This window comes from Macrotis lagotis, chromosome 7 (genome assembly GCF_037893015.1).
Source record: "Macrotis lagotis isolate mMagLag1 chromosome 7, bilby.v1.9.chrom.fasta, whole genome shotgun sequence".
NCBI lineage: Eukaryota > Metazoa > Chordata > Mammalia > Peramelemorphia > Peramelidae > Macrotis > Macrotis lagotis.
Window position 1 is genome coordinate 47,778,452 of NC_133664.1, and position 26,094 is coordinate 47,804,545.

General features: G+C 38.3%; 1 protein-coding gene across 1 annotated transcript in view; it reads left to right on the plus strand.

The window, feature by feature from the left end:
- The window catches only part of CDK6 (cyclin dependent kinase 6), a 262,890-nt gene that overhangs the window by 53,127 nt on the left and 183,669 nt on the right, over positions 1–26,094 (plus strand). The window contains exon 2 of the mRNA XM_074192808.1: positions 5,751–5,886. Coding sequence (XP_074048909.1) covers positions 5,751–5,886 — 136 coding nt within the window. The remainder of the gene's footprint in view (positions 1–5,750; positions 5,887–26,094) is intronic.

Below are 26,094 nucleotides of genomic sequence, written 5' to 3' on the forward strand. Positions count from 1 at the left end.
GTCACTAAGTAGCAAGTCACAACTTCTGCCTCCCTTGAAAATCTGAAAAATGGGGTTAAGAATGACCCTTGCATCCCAGGATTGTTGCTGAGGATCAAAGGAGACAATATTTGTAAAGTGCTTTGCAGATTTAAAAACCTGTGGACTTCTACAGAGGAGAAAGGGGAAGGTGTCTTCTCACATCTCCTTTGGGGCCAGACTTCATCTTTATTATTTTGCAAGGTTCATTTTTGAATGCTTAATGGTTCTTGCTCTTTCCATTTACTTTGCTGAAGTTATTGTAGGATTTTTTCCTCCAAGGCTCTTCTTGCTTCATTTTGCATCAGTTCATGTAGGTCTTCCCTTTTTTTGTAATGATCTTTTCCTGCAATACAGTATATCCTTTTACATTTGTAGTTTGTTGTAGAATTGTCATTTCAATTGTGTCTGACTCTGATCCCATTTGGGCATTTTTTGACAGAGATACTGGAGGGCATTTTCTTCTCCATCTCATTTTCAGATGAGGAAACTGAGACAAATAAGGTTAAGTGACTTTCCTGGGGTTACACTTGTAGTAAGTGTCTGAAGTTCAAGAAGATGAGTCTTCCTATCTAAGCCCAGAGCTCTATCCACTGCACCATGTTTATGTGCCATTATTTAATTATTTCCCAGTCAATAGGAAATCTGCTTTGTTTCTAATTCTTTGCTACCCTTCTGCAAAAAAGAAAAAGAAAGCAATGCTACAAATATTTTGATGTTTATGGATTTTTTTTGTCAATGACCCTCTTTCGAGTATTTCCCTAGTTGTAAAATCTCTGGGTCAAAGAGTATGGACTTCCCAAATTACTTTACAGCATGCTTATAAACAATTGGTAACTCCACTGACAATACATTAATGTGCCTAGTATACCACAACCTCTCTAGCAACTACTATTCGCATCTTTTTCATGAAACCATATTCTCGATTCCCTTTTGTATTCTAAACCTTCATCAACTTTTTCTCTGATCTCAAACTGCCCGACCTGATTGACTTATGAAGTTTTATAATCAGTGACCATTGAATAGATTCTTTCCTCCTCCTTTTGGTAGAGAAGAGAGGACAGACTCGAAAGGCCATGTTGCATATTCAGTCTAAGATAGTCACTGCTTCATTTAGTTTTGTGTAATTTTTTCTTTGACCTAAGGGAAGACACTTTGGAAGAGGGGATAGATCCAGAAATGACAATGCTATAAAATTAAAAGAATTTTATTTTAAAATAACTACTTTCCTTTCCTCTAAAAGATAGTTAAAACTCCTGCCATTCTCAATCCTGCCCAGGACAATCTCCTTTTTTCTTAACTGAATTACAGTCTTGCAATGGCTGGAATGGCCTATTTGCCAATATATTAAATACCTGGCAACGGAGAAAAAGGTGTTTTAGAAAGTTTTTAAAAGTAAATGTTGGTCAACACAAAGGAATCATACAGTTAGAAAACTGTTTCCAGTGTTTATGTTCAGATATTCAGACCCGTCTGGCTCCCTTCTATTTGTAAGCATTGGGATTATAGGCAGTCTGGTTATATTCCTCATTGATTCATGGAAATATATTGCCGATTGTTCGCCTCAAGGGCTTTCCAGGTTTAAGCCACTGGGGTAGCTTTGGTAAGACTACAGCATGCTTCTGTTCATGACTGACTCAAGAGTCCAATTATTGAACTGGGGTAAATTTAGCTTGCCAACATTGTAACAGCCCCTCCCTCCCCAGCAACATAAATATTAAATGCAAATGAATTTGTGATTAATTTTGCAAGTACTTATTCAAAATAGCTTCCCTTCCACATTGAGACTAGTGTCTTTAATAGCCATTAAATTAGGGTAGGAATGTCTCACAGTTTTCCTATTTGTCTTTGTGTAAGTCTGGTACTTATTATTAGCAAATAGCACCAGGCACAGAACAGATTATTAACAAATACTTGTGGTTTGACAGGATTGATCATTCCTAAGAGTACAAGCTGATATCAAAAGAAAGTTTACATTTTAGGCAGCTCTGATGCATTCTGGTTGGAGCAGGAAGGCACAGAGAAAGGATTTGAAATCTACTGCCTACACTTCAAAGATGGTACCAGTCTGACCTGTGTGGGATGTAAAAATTTCCATATAATTCCCCTACTCAGAATTAGAATCTTCCCTTATAGCAAAGAATTTTTTTAAAAAGAGTAAAAAAATCATTTTGGCTAAACTAGTAAACCCATCAGCCATGTCATGCTTGACAATTACTCCTAGTCCCCTACTTCTGCAAAGAAAAGAGAGGGAGAGGTCTGTTTTTCTCCTCTTTCCTTGGGGGTCAAATTTGATCATCATAAAACCATAGTGATCAGTTTCATTTTTTTTCATTCTTTCCATTTATGTTGTTGTCATTATGAGTACCAGTTTTGACTTCATTTGGTATCAGTTCATCTTAAGTTTTCCATGAATTTGTCTTCTTCATATTCAAGGTTTCTTATACCATAGTAATTTGGAATTATGCCAGAGGAAACTTGAGGAGGAAGAATATCCCTTTCTATCCTTTGGGATTGCCTTTACTATTATTCAGACTACATTTTTTCTTTTGCATATGACTTGTTTTGCATAGACTTATTTATGTGCTTCTGACCAAAGAGTTTATGCTTTGGAAGAAAAGTCACTTCAGAATTTTGTTTTCACACTTTAAAGCCTATATATAATATTTATATTAAAAAAATTGGTCCAACTAACTTACTTATATGATAATAATAATAATTAATACCATTGCTACATGGCTTTATATTTTACAAAAAAACTTCCTTTTAACAATCTTATAGGTTAGTTGTCCTATTTGTGTATATGTAGCTGATAAATGTTAGGTTAGGAAGTAAAATCCAGATCTCCCAATCTCATATCTAGATAGGTTTTCTTTTGTAACTCACTTGAATACAAGTTCACTATTTTATCTTGGAAGTGATATGATGGATAAGCTACTTTTCCCCTTAATTTGATTTTTTTTCTTAAAATGAGTTATAATTTGCTTTGTTTCAATTAGTATTTGGATGAAGGAATTATAAATTATGGGGGACTTTTGTTTTTGTTTTTGTTTTTGTCAACCGAGTTAGCAAAGTATAAGAATGAAAAAGGACCATGATGCAGTATTGTGTTTCCACCAATAGGCAGGAATTTTATCCCCCAGAAGCCTGTTGAACTTTTCATTGCACTCTATTGTAAAAGAGTGGTGACCTGGATGGAGGACCAGGCTCCTTGCGTATGTAAAAGTAACCTCTTCCATGAGTAATTAGACAGGGTGGTGGGACAGTAGGAAAAAGGCCTAGGATCCAACACAACAAGCATTTGTGAAATTAAATTACCTCCATGTCACTCACTGGAAATATAATAAGTTCTAGGAATATAAATACAAGGGGAAAATAGCGTCCCTTGCATTCTAATGGGCAAAAGCAGTCACTGAATAGGGTCTGAATCCTGTCTCTGCCATTTCCTAGCTCAGTGATCTTTGAGTAACTTACGGAGTTGAATTCCTTCTTCATAAAATGAGAGGAACGATCACTGGGGAACCTCTAACATCCTTTTTAACTCTATATCTTAAATTTGAGAAAAATTTTGTAGTGTTTTTCCCTTTAAAAGTAAAAATTTCGGGGTGGCTAGGTGGCACAATAGATAGAGCACTGGCTCTGGAGTCCGGAGTACCTGAGTTCAAATCAAACCCCAGACACTTAATAATTACCTAGCTGTGTGGCCTTGGGCAAGCTACTTAACCCCATTGCCTTACCAAAAAAAACCAAAAAATTTTTCAAAAAAGTAAAAATTTCAATTAGTCTGTCCACAAGTATTTATTAAGCTCCTACTTATGCTCCTAGCTAGATATCACAATGGATAGAGCACAGTGTCTACAATTAGTAAGACCTGAGTTCAAATCCAGCTTTAGAAACTTGCTAGCTATGTGACCCTAAGCTAGTCACTTAACCCTGTTTTCCTCAGAAGGAAATGGCAAACCTCTCTCAGTAACTTTGCCAAGAAAGCCTTTGATGGGGTCATGAAGAATTGGACATGACTGAACAAAAAAATAATAACTATATTTCAGACACTATGTTAATCTCTGTAGATATAGATAAAAAGAATGACGCAACTCCCATTTGATAGGAGCTGACATTCTAATAGAAAAAGCAATAAATAGTGTAAAGTGAGTAAGTACACAAGCTAAATACTTGATAGGTGGGGGTGGGGGTGGGGTCCTAGTTGAGGAAAATAAGGAAAACATTCATGCAGAAGTTGAAGACGTACACATTTTACCTAGTCTGTAGTTCCCTTTTTTTAGCTTAATCTCTTAGCTGCTACTACACAAGTTGTTAACTACTACTCTAAATTCTAAATTTTTAACTTCATTTGTTTCCATTTTGTTTGTGCTATTGCCACTTCTGCTTATAAAACTGGATGCTTTCTTTTGGCATCCAGTCTGAAACCTCTGTGCTTGCAGATTGTTTTTCACTTTTGTTTCATTTTTAATGATTAAATGAAAAATATTTCTTAAATACTTGACATGTGTGATAGGCAGTATGGTAAGCACTGAAGATATAAATTCAAGGGAGACATACCCTACCTTCAAGGTTTTTAAAAGTTTTGTCTTTATATTTTTTTCCCTAATCAATAAAACCTATCTTATCTCTTTTCCCTTCAAAAAGCAAAAAAAAAAGGGGGGGGGGAATACCAAAATATTCTATTACAAACATAGTATAGTCAAACAAAGCAATTTTCTCTATTAGCCATGTTCACTTCCTCCAAAGTGTTTCATTTATATTCCTGAGTCCATCACCTCTTATGTAAGGAGATGGGGTAGTATGTTTCATCATGATTCCTCTGGAACTGTGATTGGTCATTGCATTGATTCCTAAGTCTTCCATAATTGGGTCTTTGTACTATTTTTGTAATTATATAGATTGTTCTCCTGGTCTTACTCATTTCAGTCTATATCAGTTCATACAAGTCTTATCAGGTTTTTCTGAAATCTTTCCTATTATCATTTCTTATAGCATAATTGTATACCATAACTTGTTCAGCCACCCCATAGTTGATGAGTACCTCCTCAGTTTCTAATTCTTTGTCTCTGAAAAAAGAGGTGCAGTAATTTATTTTTCTACATATGAATTCTCTTGTCCCTTTCATTGATCTTTTTCAGATATAAGTCTGGAAAATTGTGAATGTATGGGTGTGGGTGACTTCAAAGTCTCTAAAATGTGTATATCCTTTGACCAGCCTTGGGGCATATCTTCAAATTGTTTTCTAGAATAATTAGACTACATCTCTACCAAACCATCAAAGTGTCCATTTTTTCCGTATCTCCTCTATTAAATGTCATATTCCGTTTTTTGTCTGTCCTTTTTTCTTTTTGGTCAACTCAGTCTGATAGATGAGATACATAGCTTTCTGATTTGCATTTCTCTAATTGCATTTTTATTTTCAGATGACTAGATTGGATTTCTTCCTCTAAAAATTACCTATTCATATTCTTTGGCTATTTTTTAATGGGGGAATGGGATTGCTTTTCCTTTTATTTTAACTTTTGATAAAATATATGTCACTTTGGAATGATACTTTTAACATGCTCTGCATTAGAGTAAGCCCAAGGAAGATTGGATCTACCTCTAGAAAGTTTTTTTTTTCTCTCCCTTCTTTTTGACATAATAAAATTGAGGACTATGTATAAAAAGTACAGAATACTTCTTTGCCTATTTTTGCCTACTTATCTTCCCTTTCCCTTTCCTCTTAGGTTGTTTGATGTGTGCACAGTTTCACGGACAGATAGAGAAACCAAGCTCACACTAGTGTTTGAACATGTTGATCAAGACTTGACCACCTATTTGGATAAAGTTCCAGACCCAGGAGTACCTACGGAAACAATCAAGGTACCAAGAAAATCATTCTTTCTTTCTCAATTGCACCCATCCTATTTCTGTACAGAAACAACCAGAACTTTGCTATATTTCCTTAGTTGTTAGCATTCTCACTTAATAGGAATATTCAATTATTAACTTGTTCTCGATTTCTTAATTTCTCCATTTACCAAAAATTAATTTTTGTTATAATCCTTCACATTGATACAGCATGGTATCCAACCTAAAAGTCAAAGATGGCCTGCATTCAGGTCCTTCCTGCCTTAGTAAGCACAGTATAAACAATAGAGCAGTAAGAGGTTAAATGGCCTGTACAGTGTCACACAGCCCCAAATCCAGGTTTCCTAGCCTCTAAATTTGCCCATATTGATCACAGGAAAATTCTCTGCATTCATGATTGGTATTCAGTTACTCCAGGTTTCACTGTGGTGTGATTTTCACTCTAGTTCAATTAGATTTGAAGATGTTCCTCTGGGATCATCAAGAAAAGACACTTAATGTTCAGATATAGAATTCAATTCAACATATCATGGGTGAAGTGGAATAATTTTAAAAGATTCATAAGAACTAAAGAAATCAGGAGTGTTGCATAGCTCAAAATTTGCCAATAAATTAAAGCATCTCCTGAGGACTCCATCATTTTACTTATAAGTAGTTTTTCTCTGTTCAGAGTAAGAAGTGTATTTTTTTTTGTAGGAGCTGAAATGTGTTCACTGTTACTGATGAATTTAGCTGTTTAATGGCTCATTTTTTTTCTGACTATAATTTGACATTCTCTCCAGCCTGGTTTTCCTACAGTCATAACTATTCTAAAGACTTCTTATGTATGGTCCTCTGTATTTCTGATAGTACTGTGTGTAGAACACCTCTCTGGGATTCAGTTTTCTTATCTTCAGAGTAATTACTCTCATACCTTCTAGGCAGCTAAGTGGGACAGTGGTTAGGAAGGAACTTCTCTTCTCAAGTTCAAGTTTCTCCTTAGACACTTACTATCTGTGTAAATCTGGGCAAGTCATCTAACCCGCTTTACCTCAGTTTACTCATCTATAAAATGAACTGTAGAAGGAAATGGCAAACTACTCCAATACATTTGCCAAGAAAATCCCAAAATGGGTTCGTAGAGAGTCTGACAGGACTGAAATGACTCAATTGCAACTAGAGGCAGCTAGTTGGCCCTGTGACTAGAGTATTGGACCTAAAGTCAAGAAAACTTAAGATTTCAAATTTAGCCTCATACCCTTATAGTTATGTGTCCCATCTCCCAGGGTTGTTGTAAAGGACAAATGAGATAATTATAAAGCATCAAAAAGCTATATAAATACTAACTATTTAGGACCCTTACTAATTGAAGAACAGTTTTGATATGCAAAGTGAAGAACAATCTCTGCCCTCAGGGATCTTATAGTCTAATGAGGAGGTAATAACATTCACAGATGAATAAATCCAAAATAGTTTGAGAAGGGAGAGAGAACTTATTAGTAACATATAGATCAGGAAAGACTGCAGAGGAGCTGGCAGCTTAATGAATAATTGAAGAAAGCTGAGGATTCTGAGACAGAGAGGGAAAGACCGGAGAAGTATTTGTTCTCTCACTTGATATTTCATTTAGCCGTTTTTCCTACACATTTAAACAGCATTTAAATGTGTGGGTTTTATTTAAATCACTCCCAAAAGCCCAGAGTGATTTTGTTCCTTCTGGATGCAGGGCAGGGCCTAATGTGGGAACTGGGAAATCCAATTTTTATTACATTATGCCTAATATCAGGCTTCTTTTTTTTAAGTAGCATTGAAACTGATTAAGCAACAAAAAAGATACGGGACTTAATTCTGGATAAACAACAGCAGTGAAGAATTTATGAAAATAACATCAATTCTTTGGACTTCTCTAGTACCTTTCATTTAAAACCCATTTTAGGAACCAAAGGAAAGATTTTAAAATAAATTTAATTTTTATTTGGTCTTTTTTTTTAATTTTGCAACTATAGGCAAGGAATTGACTTAGACAACTCTTAATGAAGTCTGGTACATTGCAGAAGGGTGCCTAACTCCTCTTTCTCCCTATACCCCACTCCTCCCAATTGACCAAAGTACCTGATTCTCTAGCACTAATATTCCCTAAAAATGAAGGAGAGTCTCAGAGGTTTGTGTGGTTTTTTCCCTCCACCCAACAAGTCTTTGTTTTAATCATCTTTCTTAACTTAAAAGAAAAAACTTTTCTAACAAATACATATAATCAAGCAAAACAAATTCTTACACTGGCGACATTCTAAATTTATGTCTAAATCTATTCCTCACCTCTGTGTTGTGTTTTATCAGTCCTGTGGATTTGTGGTTGGTCATTCCATTTATCAGTGTTCTTAAGTTGTTTCAGAGTTGTTTGACTTTCCAATGTTGTTTGTATTATATAACTTGGTACTTTGATTCTGCCTGCCTCACTATATCTGTTCATACAAGTCTTCCCCGTTTTCTTAGAAACATTCCCTTTTGTCATTTCTTAGAGGACAATAGTTTCATTCCATTATATTCATCTACCAAAATTGGTTCAGCCATTTCTCCAACTGGTGGACTTCTCCTTAGCATCCAGTTCTTTGCCATCATGAAAAGGAATATGTAAAGATTTTTGTACATGTGGGTCCATTTCCTCTTTCTTCGATCTCATTATTTTTTTTAATAATTTATTTGTTTTTCCAACTACATCTAGTTTTTAGTTTCTAGTTTTTACCAATCATTTTTTGCAAGGTTTTTCAGTTTTACAATTTTTTTCCTTCCCTCCCTCCCCGTCCCCCTGATTGAAAGCAGTCTAATATAGGCTTTACATTTATAAACCATGCTAAACAGATCACTCCTGAAGATGTTGTGAGAGAAGAATCAGATCCAAATGGAACCATTAGAGAGAAAAGAATGACATGATTTATGAGACAACTTTTAAAAATTGAAGATAATAAGCTTTGTTCTTCATTTCAACTCCACAGCTCCTTTTCTGGATATGGATGGTAGTTTTCATCACAAGTCTTTTAGAATTGTCTCTGATTATTGTACTGCTGAAATGAATAAGTTATAATTGATCAACATCCCATGTTTCTGTTAGGGTGTATAATGTTCTTCTGGTTCTGCTCATCTCACTCAGCATCAGTGTAGGCAAGTCTTTCTAGCATTTTCTGAAGATCCTCATGATTTCTTATAGAACAATAGTGTTCCATCACATTCATATCCCATAACTTGTTCAGCCATTCCCCAATTAATGGGCATCCCCTCAATTTCCAATTCTTTGCCACCACAAAATGAGCTGCTCTGCCTATTTTGGTACATGTGGAATTTTTACCCCTTCTCATGTTCTTGTCAGGATACAGACTCAGTAATGGTATTGCTGAGTCAAAGGGTATGCACAGTTTTATTTATTGCCCTTCCAGTATAGTTCCAAATTGCTCTCCAGAAAGATTGGATCTTTGATCTCTTTAGAGCAGAGGTGAGGAAGCTTTTTGCTGCCAAGGGCCAAAACTTAAAAATTAGCCTGCAGGATTTGGTCAAACATTTAATTAATTCACCCCTCAAAAATTTCTAGATTCGTTGAATTTTGTGTCCCACCTGTGGCTTAGACTGGCGGCACCAGTCTAAGTGATTTCATGGGCCTTATGCAGCTTTTAAAGTATAGGCCTAGTAGTGGTATTGCTGGGTTAAAAAGTATACTCTGTTTAGTGACTGTTGCATCTTGTTTCCAGATTACTTTCCAGAATGGCTCGACTCATTCACGTATCTACCATATGTCGTCTTTATCAGTATCTGTTTTCTGAAACCCTTCCAGCAATTGTAATTTTCCCTTGGGGGGGAATTTTGGCATCTTTGATAATCTTATGGTTGTGAAAAGACCTTCAGTTTGCTTAAATTTGCATTTTCCCCTAATTATCTTTGATTTGGAGAGTTTTTTCTGTGATGCACAGACCCTGTTCCTAGGGATCAGGTGTAGACATGCAGCGACATAAAATTCCATGTTTCCTCAGGTGACGCTCCCTCAGGAAGGACAACCATGAAAATGTAACACCCCACTCATAGCCCTCCCTGTCCATCATACTCACAACGTCAATTGGCTACCCTACTGGTCCCATATTTTCTTTTTTAATTTAAAGCAATGGAGTTAAGTGACTTGCCCAAGTTCCCACAGCTAGGCAATTATTAAGTATCTGAGTCAAATTTGAACTCAGGTCCTCTTGACTCCAGGGCCGGTACTCTATACACTGCCCCGGGTCCTACATTTTCTGCAGCCCTTAGATGGATGTTGTGGCCTGCATTTAAAACAAACACCAACATCATTCAGGGTCCTTCATTAAAATTGTTCTTGAGACCTTCTGCAAGTAAGGGGCTGACCTCTGGGCAGCCGGGCAGCCTGGTTTTGTGGGAGCCATCAGGGTAGGCTTCTATACTTGCTGTCTTCTCTACTATAGCTGACATGCTACTGACACCTATAGCCAGATCCATTCTACCTTATTTCAAGCATCAGGTATAGCGCCATGTTCTTTGCCATAGAATGACTGAGGTGCAGGTGTAAAAGAACCCTATGTGGCTCATTTTCTGTACTGTTCAGTTTGAATATATTAATAATAGCTAGCATCGATAGAGTGATTTAAAATGTCATCTCATTTAATCCTCACAATAACTCTGAAAGAAGACACTAATATCATCTCTGTTTTACAAATGGGGAAACTGAGGCTCATAGAATTAAGTGAGTTACACAGTCACACAGGTAAAACCTGAGACAGATTCAAACTCAGTTCTTCCTGATTAGTCCAGCACACTATTCATTAAACCACATGATGATGATGATGTTTGCCCTTCATTCTTTTTTTTAGTTTGTTTTGTTTTATTTTTTTGTTTTGCAAGGCAATGGGGTTAAGTGGCTTGCCCAAGGCCACACAGCTAGGTAATTATTAAGTGTCTGAGGCTGGATTTGAACCCAGGTACTCCTGACTCCAGGGTAGGTGCTCTATCCACTGTGCCACCTAGCCGCCCTTTGTTTTGAAGGAAGATTTTATTTATTTTGAGTTTTACAATTTTTCCCCTAGTCTTGCTTCCCAGCCCGCACCCCCCACAAAAGGCATTCTGTTAGTCTTTACATTGTTTTGATAATATAGAAATAGTATATAGTTTTTTCCCAAAAATTGAAGGTAATAGTCCTTGGTCTTTGTTCAAACTCTGCATTTCTTTTTCTGGATACAGATGGTATTCTCCATTGCAGACAGCCCAAAATTGTCCCTGATTGTTGCACTGATGGAATGAGCAAGTCCATCAAAGTTGATCATCACCCCCATGTTGCTGTTAGGGTGTATAGTGTTTTTCTGGTTCTGCTCATCTTACTCAGCATCAGTTCATGCAAATCCCTCCAGGCTTCCCTGAATTCCCATCCCTCCTGGTTTCTAATAGAACAGTAGTGTTCCATGACATACATATACCACAGTTCGTTAAGCCATTCCCCAGTTGAAGGACATTCACTTAATTTCCAATTCTTTGCCACAACCAACAGTTACCCTTCATTCTTGAAGAAGACTGTGATATCAGGGAGATGATGCTATGCAATGCACTTGAATTGGATTTGAGTGAGAGGGCTAAGTCACTAGCCCCACTTTCTCCTCTAGAGTCATCTGGGTCCAGGGGCCAGATATGAATCAGACAACTGGAGATGGTCCTGGATGAGAGGCAGTCAGGGTTAAGTGACTTGTCCAAAGTCAAGCTAGTAAGTGTCTGAAACTACATTTGAACTCGGGTCCTCCTGACTCCCAAGGCTCTATCTGCTATGTCACCTAATTGCCTGTCCATTGATGACCTATAGGATTCATTCCCTTTATGTCTTATCCTGTTTCCCCAGTAATTCTAGAGCAGTACAATGGTCTGGAAGGACCTAGGTTTGAGTTTATCTTTCTCTACTAAAGAATTGTGTGCTCATGGTCTGTCTCCACAACTGTCAATCTGGACTCCCCCCTTCTCTGATAAAAGAACCTGGAACTCCTCTTTGCCTGCCCACAGTTTCATCAACCTGCCCTTCCACACTTGTTGTCCCCATCCCATCCCCAGCCCCATTGAAGTATAAGCTCTTTGAAAGCCAGGATGGTCTTTTGGGCTTGTCTTTCTGTCCTCAGGGTGGAGCCTGTGCCTGTGCTTAATAATTGTATGCAGATCTCTATCTTATCTGTTTATCTCCCTAAATCAATTAAGCAGGCTTAATCTGAGCCTGTTTCCTCACCTGTAAAATGGAGCCCTTGGACCTCTTTCAGAGGATTTTGCAAACCTCAAGATGCAATACACTTGTTATTGAAATGTTGATGTTATTATTATTATCACCATCTGAGCTCTTTAAAAGCAGCTAGCTTTTCCTTTCCTTTCCTTTCCTTTCCTTTCCTTTCCTTTCCTTTCCTTTCCTTTCCTTGGTCTGGTGCTTTACATCTATTCTGCAAATGTTGACTAGCCAGCAGTGCCGTTTACAGATAGCCCTTTAAAGCCCAGGGATGACGTCACTCGAAAGAGAGCTGGGTACTTCGAGTTCAGCCCTGGCTCTCCTCTCCATACCATCTGGCCTCCTGACAGAGTCAGAACAGAAATTATTTTCCATATACCTCTATGTGACTCTTAAGTAAATAAAGCTGTATAGAGCTCAAAAAAAAAAAAAGCTAGCAAAATTCAATCCACAGCACTTATTTATGAATTAAATCTGATTTTCTCTTAGAGCGAATTTTTTTTAAGATACCTGTTGTTTATAGTGCTTTCAGCAAAAGAAATAAAACATCTTATTAGGTTTACTGTACAAAATCCAGACTGCAGAGACTCCTGACAGATGCTCTGACAGCACCTGTTTTCTGCCTCCAGGAAATAGCTGCTTTCATGAATAATATCTGCTTGCTGTAAATAGTGGCTTTTATGTTGGTGGGGGATGCTTAAAGCTGAATCATCCTTCCCTCTCTGATATAATGGAAAGGGACTAGGTCACTGGGCTTCAGCTGAGGAAAGCTTCCCTCCTGTCTTCCCACCCCTGAAACAGGGGAAGGCAAAAAAAGCCCTAACGGCTCTCTTTTCTTTCTCTCTCTCTCTCTCTCTCTCTCTCTCTCTCTCTCTCTCTCTCTCTCTCAGCACCTGGTGGTTTTTCACTTTGCCTGAATCCCTAGCAGGTGATTTGTTCCATCTTTGCAGAACACAGAGTAAATTAACATGAAAATATCGCTTCTCAGAACACAAGGCAGCTTCTAATGCTGTGTTACTGCTCCTGGTCATTAGCCATCTGCCACCAGCATACTTACTCTGTTTATCACATTAGAAATTCAGAGCAGATGTTGCATAATAAGGTGACTCCAAAAACAAGGCAAGAAATTCAGAGAACAAACACACCATGATAAATGATGTAATTCCAGGAGGAAATTGGGGGAAAATCTCAAATCCTACTGATCCGTCCGATTGAAAAAAACCTAATATTTCAAAGATCTCATAGTATTTGGCATTAACTTTACTATAAAATTCTATTTCCTACTACTAGAAACCTTCTTTAAAAGAAAAAAAATGCCTATCATTTAAATGCAATATACTGAAAGATCCAATATGAAAATGGATTGTTGAGATGTATCATTTTAACTAACTCACACTGTAGTAGCCAAGAATAAATACTCGATTAGAGAAAAACTGACTTTTTTTAAGCTTCCATCTCATTGCTAGATTGAACTTTTACTAAGGACTCTGGCCCTATGCAGGTGTTTCAACTTAAGGCGGTTATACTGCCAATGGTCTGGTTTTATCACTTATGGCTCTTTTAGCAGAGAATGAACTTTGGGTCAGTTTTCCCATAGCTCATACACAGGATTCTTATTTCCCATCCCTCTCCACCTTTTCTCAAGCCTCCATCTCAAATAAACTCTTACCTCACTTTCACTTAGAAGCCCTTGTTTCTTTTAAGACATAACTCAGGTCCCAACTTTGCACCTTCAAGTGTGTCCTTGAATGGCAAGGCCTTCTCTCAGAGATTATCTCCAATTTATTCTTTTTGCATAGTAGTTTGCATGTTGTCCTGCCTTATGACTCTGGAAGCTCTTTGAGGACAGGCGCATAGTAAGAACTCAATAGTTATCTTCTTCCACCCTCCTCCCTACTATGTGACTTGATGTGTTTATTTTATGGAATCTACATTTGTACATTTTGTCTCTCTCAAAAGAATCTTGAGAGCAGACACTGTCTCTGTGTTATATGTGAATCCCCAACAACTAGTCCAATACCCAACCCACGGTAGAGCCTTTTAATAAAATACTTGCTGGCTTGCTCACTTAATAATAGGGTATGGCCTATGTTGCCCAGTGAGCTTCATGTTTTGTCTGCTTTTTTAGGCCTATTCCACTGCTACTCCAACCCTGCCCCGAGCCTCTCTAGGAGTCTGTCCAGCTTGAGGCCCTAGACTTCGCTCACCAGCTGCTCATCCAGAGTTATCTCTGGCTTCTTAGACACAGGCTAATTTCAGAATCCTGCCACTTTTTTTTTTTTGAGGTCTCACAAGGCATCCCTCAACTCTTGAGCTCATACAGGCCCTGTCCTGACAATTCCTTAAATAAACAAAATTTGTTGTGATGGATGGCTTTATCATTCCCATTTAATTGAGTCATGTAATCTCGCAACAATAATATTTATAATTATGCGATTTAGAAGAATTCATGGAGTGGTTGATAGATCACTGGCCTCAATTCAAAGCCAATTCAAGGCCTTATGTCTGAAAAATACTGAATATGACCCTGAGCAAATCACAGCATCATAGAATTGGAATCACAGATTTGGAAGGGACTTACTTCTGTACCCACCTTGTTCAGCCTATACAGGCAGAAATCCCCAGTATAACATCACTTCCCCTCCCAGTACCCTAACTTATCCCCTTCCTACTGTGCGTTTCAGAGGATGTGCTGACCTGCATCGATAGAGGGAGTTCTTCACATAGGAGTGTCCTGGGGTCACGGCCCCTTTCTCAAGCACTTCCCTCATAATACTGTTCTGATTCAGTGAGATACTTGATATTTGAGAGGAAGCATCATCTAATGGAAGCAGTGGAGTGAGAAACCAAAGATGAAGTCGTCAAGCATTTATTAATTTCATGCTGTATACTAGGTACTGGGAATGCAAATAGAAGCAAAAAGAAAAGACAGTGCCTGCCCTCAAGGAGTTTACATTGCAAGGGTCTGAGTTGAGGTCTCAGTTCTTCTAAGTTTCTCCATGTTATACTGTAAAGTTGGTTTTTAAAATTAAATAACATAAGATCAGAAACAAAAGTTATGACATTCACCAGAATATTCAAACCCATGCCTTTTTCTGATGAAGAACTAGGAACATTCATTAGGGAATGGCTAATGGTTCTTTTTCATGTGCTTTGTAATCCAGGAATACCTGACTCCATGCTATGTCTCTCTGTCTCTGTCTCTCTCCTCTCTCTCTCTCTCTCTCTCTCTCTCTCTCTCTCTCTCTCTCTCTCTCTCTCTCTCTCTCTCTCTTCACACACACACATACACACACCCCTGCTCCTTCCATCTCCCAAGTTCTTGCATTTTTCACTCCCTCACCCCCATGCCTGGGTTTCTCTCTCTACTCATCTCTGCCTCCCTCCTTTTACAATTAACCTTTCCCAGGCCTCCTTAATGTTCATGCTTTTTCTCTGAGATTCTCTCTTAATTTTTCCTGCTCATTTGAACATAGAGGCTTCCATACTATCTCCCCATTATGTTGTGGACTCTGACTGCAGGTATCACCAGCACTTACTTCTCACATACCTGAACACATAGGTACATATTTAACAATAAACACTCTTGACTTAATGAATTATTGTGCGGTAAGTATCAAAAAAAATAGAAATTTCAGGGAGTCATGGGAAAATGCATCTGAAACAACAAAGTAAAACAAGTACCAGTGAAAAAACACAATGTACACATTGATTACAGCCGAGTACATGAAAAGATCACCTTAACTTTGTTGAAGGAACAGGAGGAAGTAACTGAAAAAGCAGTCATGGTGGCAGAAAATAGATAATGAACCAACCTCTCCCCTCCCTACTGAGAAATGTGACTGTTATGGCACAATGCCTTGTCAGACACAGTCACTGTACCAGACTTTCTCCTTAAGAAGAGTTCATTTCTGGAGAGGAGGCCAAAAGATTTATTCCAAAATGAGAATGATGTAAAAATAAAAGAAAGGCATCAGTAAAATTTCTTTCAAAATGTTTGTTTAAAAATAAAACAAACCTCAGTTCAGGACTTCTTAGATTCAGCCTCTTGGTTTTTTCCAGAGAATAGTTAAGGAACTTGCCCAGGGTCACTCATCACTAAATGATGGAGGCAAGATTCAAATTTAGATCTTCCCAAGCCAACTCCAGGGATTTGTCTACTATTCCACCAATTACCATGAGAAAGAAGTTCTAAGTTTCCCTAGTAAAGTCTAGATTCATCACCTATGAAGAGGTGCTCCCATGTGTAGAATAGATCACTTGGTCCAAGGGTTTCTTCTTTTTACCTTTCTCTTCTATGATACTTGAAAGCAATTATATGATTCGGTGAGTAGAACTTCTAGAGTCAGGAAGACCTGAGTTCAAATCCAAACCCAGCCACTTACTAACTGTATGACCATGGACTAGTCACTTGACCCTGTTTGCCTCAGTCCACTGGAAAAGGAAATAGAAAACCACTCCAGTGTCTTTGCCAAGAAAATCTTATGGCAGTATAGCCCAATGGGTCATGATGAGTTGGATATGACTGGCCAACTGAACAACAATCTTTGTGACCCTCATCAATTGATCCTACAGTTATCCTTGCCATGACATGTTTTTCCTCTTTGCAGTTTTGATATATTTCAGATTGGCATACGAAATTAAGTGGAATTTCGGCAGAAGCCTCAGACAACACACAAAGACCAGCAAGATGACATGGAAAATGTTTAGAAACTCAGAAATGCAAAAAATATTTGTATACTATAGCCTATGATCAAATACTTAATCCAAAATTTACAAAAAGGTCCTGTAAACACCCCATAAAAGAAAAAGCAAAAAAGATTTAGACTTCTTCTCTGGTACAAAAAGAGTGCCAAAAAATTTTATGTAGATTTTCCAGATTATGGGGACACTCCCCTAGCCCCAGTGATGTGAAGGGATAGTTATGGTTTTGATTTCTTTATGCTAGTTTAGCATCTTTCTCTTCTTGGCCCTTTTCATGGATCATATCTTCCATTTTTTTCTAAGACATCTCCATGATAGAAGGACCTCAGAGGTCACCTTGTCTGTCCCATACCAGAACAAGAATACAGCATTCCCTTACAAAGTCTTCAGCTACCAGCTTTCATCCTTCTAGTGAGGGAGAACCTATTACCTTCCAAAGAACCTATTCTAATTTGGGTGGCTCTTTTTCTTAGGAAATGTTTCCTTATATTGAACCTCAATCCACCATTGTACTTTTCATCATTTAGTTCTATTTATGCCCTCTGAAGCCAAAGAAAATAAACCCAATCCCTTTCAAAAGCTAGATCTTCAGATATCTGAAGACTACTTCAGATATCTGAAGACTTCTCCAGATAAAACAGTCCGTGTTCCTGCTGCTGTTCCTTGTATTACATGGTTTCAAGTCCCCTCACCCTCTGCTTCATCCATTTTTTTAATGTGCTCTAGATTTTCTATGTTCTTCCTAAATTGGGAAGGAGGAGACCCAGAATTAAACACAGTATCCCAAGAAAGAATGCAGTAGGACTTCCCTTCTTAATCTTCCCCCACACAAACACCCCTTTTCATTTACATGACAGTCTCCTGGCTATTTCTCAAGCAAGACCCTCTGTCCCATTTTCATTGATTGTCCCTCATGCCTGGAACATTCTCCATCCTCATCTTAGTTTCCTGTCTAAAATCCCCCCTTCTGCAGAAGCCTTACATAAACCCCCCTCCCTCCCTTTAATTCAAGCATCTTCTCTCTAATAATTGTCTCCCATTTACACATATATATCTTGTTTGTATTTAGTTGCTTTTATGTTGTTTCCTATTAGATTGTCAGCTCCTTGAGAGCAGTGACTGGAACTAACCCTCAGTATTTTAGCACAATATCCACCACAGAGTAGACACTTAAATGTTTTTTGACTGCCTGTCTGTCTGACTGTCACTTTCCTTATCCTAGACTCTTTGCTGCTCACCAGAAACTAAAATTGCATTAGCCTCAAGTTTCTAATATGAGCTCAAACACTCAAAAATTTTCATGTTCTTCTTGTGCATTGTTTTGTAGATGCACCTTCCTTCGGTCTTTATTGGTTGTTTCTTAATTTAGTTTTCCTTCTTTAATATTGTCATGATTTACTTTCATACACATTCATTATTCATATTTCTAAAATTTATTTTGAGTCAACAATGGTTAAGTTATCACCTATGTAGACTTACAGTAAGAAGTTAAATCAAATATTAGATCACATATGAGTGTTGGTGCTTCATGGCCCACCCATCTTGGATCATGAGTAGAAAGTCAATCTGATCATGCAAAAATATTTATAATCTAAAAATCCTTAAGAATTTTTTTTCTGTTTTAAGCATGCATTCTTAAACTATTCATAACAATGTTAACTTACTAGGACCATTTTTAGGTTTTTTCAGATTCCCAAGGAAACCTGGACCGTACTTTGTGACTGCCATATGCCAGCCTATCTTTGGGAATTGTTTTTAGAGCTGAAAGGGACCTTTTCTTATTCACTTCCCTCATCTTACCAATAAGGTTTCTGAGGCCCAGACTTGGTGAAAGTCTCATAAAGATTTTAAATGAAGCCATGGTCACAAAAAGACCTGAGGATGTTGTAGTGTTGTTGTTCATACTATATTTTTGTGACCCCTGTGGACCACACAATGTCAAGTCTTTCCATCCTCCCAAAGCTGATCAAGTTCATGTTCATCGCTTCCATGACACCATCTACCCATGTCATCCTGGCATCCTCTTCTGCTTTGGCCCTCAGTCTTTCCTAGCATCAAGATCTTTTCCAATGAGTCTGTCTTCTCATGATGTGGCCAGAGCATTTCAGCTTCAACTTCAATATTTGTCCTTCCAATTAATAATCTGAATTGAATTCTTTAAGTATGGACACATTTGATCTACTCACTGTCCACACGACTCTCCAAGTCTTCAGAGCATCAGTTCTGCAGTACTCGGCTTTCCTTATTGTCCTACTCTCACAGCCACACAATGTTCCTGGAAAAACCATAGTTTTAGTAAGATGGCTCTTTGTTGACAAGGTAATATCTTTGTTTTTTCATATGCCCCTCATAATATATCGTTACAAATCATGGAATACCGTGATCTCTGAAGAACTAAAATTACAGATAACCTCACAGGCAATGGAAAAATAAGTGATAGCCATAAGCAGACTGAAAAACCTACATGTATATGAGAATTATTAGCAGTGATTTACAAGACAAACCAAAGAGGTAAATCAACCCTAGTGAGACTAAGGTTCAATGGATAGACAACCACAGTGACAGAGATAGGAGTATCCCCCACCATAATCCTTTTTTTTTTTTCTTTTTGCAAGGTAAAGGAATTAAGTGACTTACGCAGGGTCAAACAGCTAGTAAGTCTAGTCAAGTATCTAAGGCCAGATTTGAATTCAGGTACTCCTGACTCCAGGGCCATTGTTCTGTCAACTGTGTGGCCTAGGTTGCTCCCTTCCTCCCCTTCATAATGTTTTTAAAAAAATCGAACAAACCAGAAAGCCTTTTTCACATTGGGGAGGTTCTTTGTGAAGGTTACATTGGAAAATATAGGCAAAGATCACACAGAAAGAATGGAGTTGTCATCTGTTTTGGTGCAGGCAGCATTCACTCCAGTGAAATGCCAGTTTCACTAAGTATCATGAAGTATGGAGGTTGTCTTAAATAGGAGAAGAGAGCAAGCACCAGGCTTCCCTGTAAGAACCTTGAATATCCTTATTGATCAATATAAAATGGATGCTACCATTGAGACATCATTAAAGAAAGAAATCACTGTGGAGAAGGAACCTATCTTCCACACTACCACTAACACCAACCATTCACCAAATGTCCTTGACAGGTGGGCAAGCCCAAGAACCCAAGAATGGCAGCACCCCTTTTCTCCAGCTTCTAACCCATCTATCATCCTGGGAATTACCCCTTGTGAAGTTGTGGCATGGCACCTGCTTCTATTACCTCTGCCTTGCTGCTGTGACCAAGGCCCATGGGACCTTTCCACCTGAATTGCCCCTGAACCCTTCTCTATATGTTATCCCTCCTATTAGACTATGAGCTCCTTGGGAGCCAAGACTGTCTTACTTTTCTCTTTGTGTCCCTAGTGCTACACATAATGCTGTACACGTGGAACCTTTTTTTAAAAATACATTTTAATTCATTCATCCTAAAAGCAACAACTTTGAACATCAGGAAGTCAACTGGCATTATAATGTGACATCTATCAAAAACAAACCATCCCCCAAGATGGCCCTTGTTCAACAAAAAAGGTTCCAGATAGGTAGCTCATAAGATATCCTCTTCCTGTATCCTCAGGTGGCAACAGTTTGGGATACTTGGTTCACTTGGGGGTTAACAGAGACTCTTCATAGAGTACAGCTCACACCAATTGAATTCTCAACTGTGACTACTTAAAATCATTGTTATGCAGTATATCTGGCCTGAAAAGCTGGGAGTCTTATTATTTAAGTTATATTCTTGACACATTTAGGGTGTGGGTGACCCAGAGGACAGTGGAGAGACATATGGTGAGCATAAACAAGCCGTAGTGCATTTCCAGCAACCATTTGAATGAATGAAGCTGTGTAAAGGACGTCATCAAATAGACAGAAAGCCAGAAAAGAAGGCAGCAGGTCCTCTAGAGAGAGACTTTAGGGAAGAACAGATGGACACCCTGTGGACTCCACTGTCAGACACATAATCATGAGAGACCCAGAGAAATGCCCTCCACAAGTGGGTGGACTCACTGAGGAGAATTTATGGGAGCCTTGACAAAATCTGCATGGGGCAAGAAAGCATAGGTGGATTCCATTCTCCTCCTTTAGAGGTAATACCTACATAGATGAAATTCCAGACCCGTTGAATTTTAGAAGTCAAAATGAAAAATCACAATAAATAACAGAAATTCTCTTACATTCATGAAACCCTTTCATTCATTTCATTTATTAAGACCTTCTGTTTGCAACAGGAAGCTTAGTACAAGGGGACAGAGAGCTAGCCTCTCAACCAGGAAGATCTGGGTTCAAATACTGTTCCTGAAAAATCTCAGGTTTGTGAACCTGAGAACTCATAACTTTCCTGTGCTGAGGGCAACTCTCAGGTCTACAAAGTGCCATTCAGCATTGGTAGAGGGAATTGGAAAGTACAGGTCCAGAGCATATCTCTGTCCTCTGGCATACAGAACACCCTAGCCAGGGTAGAGGACAGTATAGAAAGTGATATGCTCTCAAATAGCTTATAGTCTAGAAGTGAGATAGGACAAAAGGACAAATAAATTAAACTCAAAATAATGCACAATGAGTTACATTTGTGAAATGTGAACGAAGTGCTATGATGGAGGCTTGGGAGGGAGATTTAGAAATATGAGCATTCCAGTGAGCGATAGAAATGTGTACTTTAGAATTCTTGTACCACCCAGGAATCTGTCCCATTTAAAAAATTATTCACGGTGTGATTTGACCTAAAAAAGATAAATGCTCTTTGTTTCCATACCAACTGTTTCATAGTTCTTTGTGGTCTTAAGTTAGTTCCTTACAACCAACTTGGTCTGCAAGGTTGATCAGAAATGATCACTGCTTTGTAGATTTATTTTAAAAAAAAAACTGTCAAGTTTTTACCTTAGCCATAATCTTAGACTTTTAGTTCAAACACCTCAAAGTTCAATTCTGCACTTTGACAACTCCTTCTCAACAAGACATGTACTTCAATCTAACCTAAGATTTTCTATCCAAGCGCAGAACACATGGGGCTTAAAAAAAAAATGCAAGCATTGCTTTCACTTTCACATCATCTCTATGAAAGACCACTCATGAAAGAAAGCATCACTTATCCACTGTATATATTCAAACAACTTAATTTGTTTTTGCCTGTAAAAGAAAATACTTTTCTGAATATGTGATCTCATCAATGTAGGCATGGTATTCCCTGCACTGGTCAGATTGAAGCCCTTCAGTGACTTCTCATTCTGGGAGATTCTTGAATTTATGCTCTTCCATTAATACTCTATAGGGCACTCCACCTAATTTATTGAAGATTTTCTCTCATGCAACTTAGATTTTTTTTTGTTTGTTTTTTTTGCAAGGCGATGGGGTTAAGTGACTTGCCCAAAGTCACACAGCTAGGCAATTATTAAGTATCTGAGGCTGGATTTAAACTCAGATACTCCTGACTTCAGGGTCAGTGCTCTACCTACTGCACCAACTAGCTACCCTCAACTTAGATTTTTAATATACCAAAGGGGTTCTGGAGTTGTCCACCCTGACTTATACTGCACAATCAGCTCACCTCCTTTTCTGTTTTTAACTTTCCTCACTAATTTCCCTTATACTGTCAAAGGCAGCCTAATGACTGCTTAGCTGCCCTGAGAGTCAGGAGGATTTGGGTTGAATGAAATGTTTTTATTGTGTTTGTTGTTTGTCATTTTTTCTCAAAGAGGACTGAGACATCAGACAACTGATGGCCTTGTTATGCAATTGAATGGAATCGAAGTGAGGGGGCTGTGCAAAGTCACCAGCCTTATTCTTTCTACAGGCATTTGGGTCCAGTGGCTAGAGATGGCCCCGGATGCAGCGTCTTTGGACTAAGGACTTTAACTGGTCTCTGTTTGACTGAGGCAACACCCATTCAGTAATTAAATCTGATAAGAAAGAAATGAAGCAAAAAGTGGCCCTTTTTTACAGTCAAAAAAATCTATCTGGAAGGGGAAGACCTTTAGGGTTTCTTGTCAGAACCAAACAGTTGCTATTTACTTTCACTCTGAGCCAATTTGGGCCCAAGTGGGGCTTGATCTGGGATCTATTGTTGGCCAATCTAAGAGCCAGAGAGATTTGGAGCAGGTAAACTCGAAGTTATCATGCCAAGTTTTAGCAATCAAAATTTATATTCATTTGGGCTGAGCAAACAACCACCCAAGTGAGTAGTAGGAGCTGCCCTATTGCTGGCCAGTTGGGCAACACAGCTTCTCTCTCCTTCCTTTCTCCTTGCTTGCTTCCTCCCTCCCTTCCTCTTTTTCTCCATACAGTGCATACTTTGCCCAAAGAAATGCTTCCTTCTACTTCATGACCTTAAACTAGTCACTTAATTTCTCAGTGCATCAAGAAACATGAATAATAAAAGTTTAAGTAGAATTGTATAATTGCATTGAGGGAGAGTTACCCCTAAATGAAATCACATGTCCATTCCAAAAAGGGGAAAAAAATCCCTTAAGCCACTTTATCACTAGACTGTTTATGTCACCACGCTTCTCCATTGCCTTTTGGGTCACACACAACTTTACTTAGTAGAAAAATAAGGTGCTCCCTCATCTTTATTTTATTTTTTTTATTTTTTTCTCCCTCATCTTAAAAGACTGATTTTGAAATTTGCATGTAGAATTTTGACTGATTTTGAAATTTGCATGTAGGAAAGCAAAGTGACCCAATAATAGGTACTTTGAAGTCAGGAAGCTGCCATGCCCACAGCATACCAGATCTGTCTTATAATTTGTCCTGTCCCTCCTTAGTTTTTCCTCCCCTGAAGAAAACAAAGGCAAAACAGTAAGATTATTTTCCTTTGGTTCAACATGGGAGTCTTCACCACATTTTTTTTCCATGTAAGAATAGGGAGATGGAGTCAAGGGGCAAAGCTGCATAGGTCAGGATGAGAGAAATTCTCATGAGAAAATTCTTCTAAACACCAGGCAGTTTCTTTGTAGTTTTCAGTTAACTACATTCAAAATATTCTTATATGATAGGAACCTTTTTCTTTGGAAAAAGATTCTGGGTTTACATTCCCCTTCTGTTACTTGCCACTGATGTGACCTTGGCCAAGATGCTTAGCCCATGTGAGACTCAGTCTCTTCATCTTGGAAGATGAGGGGTCTCTACAGCTCCTTCAGCTCTACATAGATCTTTAGTGCTGCTTGCTTCTGTTTAGATTTTGTTTTCTATAAAGTGTCATTTGAAATCTTTCCCAATCTGGCTCTGACCTCCCCTTCTGGGCTTATTACATTACCTGCCTTCACACATTCTGTCTTCCGGCTAAAGGAGCCTGTGTGACATTCCATCTCTCACCAAGTCCTGCCCTCTAAGAGGCTGGGCCTTAGCATAGACTTTCTCCCATAGCTGGATCCGACTTCTTCCTGTCCTCTATGTCTTAGAATGATACTTCAAAATCTAACTCCAGGACTGCTTTCTACAAGGCTCACCTTCCTGTCAGGGCTTACTACCTTCCCTCACTCCCAATTATTTTGCTTTCCGGTTTATATATATTTTATATGTGTGTGTAAATATGTATGTATATATGTGTATATATTTATGATGTTCCCTCCCTCCATAAGAACAGCAATCACTCTAATAAATGTTAACACACATTTATTGTCTGCTGTGTTTCAGACATTGTGTTAAATGCATATTATTTAATTTTCGTCTCAAATTTCCCATTACCTGACCATAGTTTCAACAAGCAGTTATTTAGTACTTAGTGTATTCCAGGCTTTATGGGAAGCCATGAGAATTAGGAAGAAAGACCAAAATAATTTCTGCCATAAAGGGAACAGACAGATTTGGGGGGGGGGGTGCCTGTGTGGCAGAGACAAAGAGAGAATCCAAAAGACTCCAGAGTTTGACAGACTTTGATACCTCTTAGGAATAAAAGCTATGAACAAATGGCTCCTTTCTAAGGGGCCCAGAGCTCCCAGATTTCCACCTGCAAGATCCTTTGGCGTCAAGGGTTCAGATGCTTGTGGAACCTAGGCTAGAATTTAGTCTCTTTGGGACCCAGATAGATGCTGGGTGATGAAAAAAAGGCCTGCTGGGTTAGTCTCTTCCTAGTTGGGCTATATAAGGGCTACATGGCCATCAGATTTTTAGGGATCTGGAGGAAAGGATACCGTGAACATTTGAAGCATGTTAGTGGTTCAGTGTGTAGAGAGAGCTGTGCCTAGGTACTTGTTTATCCAAGGTTAAATAGTCATTACCCGTCCCTCTAAGAGCAGACAGGATGAAGCAGGCTCCCAAAAAAGGAAAAGGAAGAGTGGGTAGAGATTATACATAGAAATCGACAGGAGGGCTGATGGAAGGGGTCACAAGAAAGAGGTAAAGGCTATGATAAACTCTACATATGTTGATATGTAAGTAATTTATCTAAGAGAATTATTATAATATAATAATAATCCTTTAAAGTTATGAATATTGCTGAAGGTGAAAAAATTGTGTGTTCTTAAGATTCCTTACTATTTCTCTCTTTTCAGTATTCTTATACATTACTCCTTGCCACAAGCTCTGAGCCTACTCTTAGCTCTTGCTAACATAAAATATTCCATCTCCCATCTTTGCAATGACCTGTCCTCCATCCCAACTTCTATCTCTTAGAATTCCTTTCTTCCAGCACTCTACTCAGATATCATAGTAGGAGACTTTTCTGATCTGCCTAGGTGCCATTAATTTCCTTTCCAAGGTTATTGTGTATCTACTTTGTATTTTGTCTATGCCCATTTATATTCTTTAAAATGTCAACTCCTGCGATAGAAAATAAGCTCTTGATGGGGGGGGGTCGTTTTGCTTTCTCTTTGTATCCTCATCATTTAATGCAATATCTGGTACACACTGTAAGCCTTTACTAAATTCTTTGTTGTCTAATTGATACCATTCACTAAACCGTTATCAGGAAACATATTATTAAGTATTTCGTGCCTCAGACACTGCCAAGCTCTGAGGACTTCCATCCTCACTCCAGTAACATTCTCTTAGAGCCAGAGGAAGTCTTAATTCCTTATTTTACCAGTTAAAATAAAGGTGTGCATTTCATTTCTTTCCATTCATCCTAAAACATATGTAAATTTCTCGAAGATAAGGACCAACTAATTCACTTTTGTTCTGTATGCTCAACCTCTACCCAGGTTGCCTGCAACACAGTGAGGTGCTTACCATATGCTTATTGATTAATTGATAAATCAATTGATGAATTATTAATTGATTCATTGATGAATTACAAATATAGAAAATAAGATTTGTTCTGATATTCTCCCA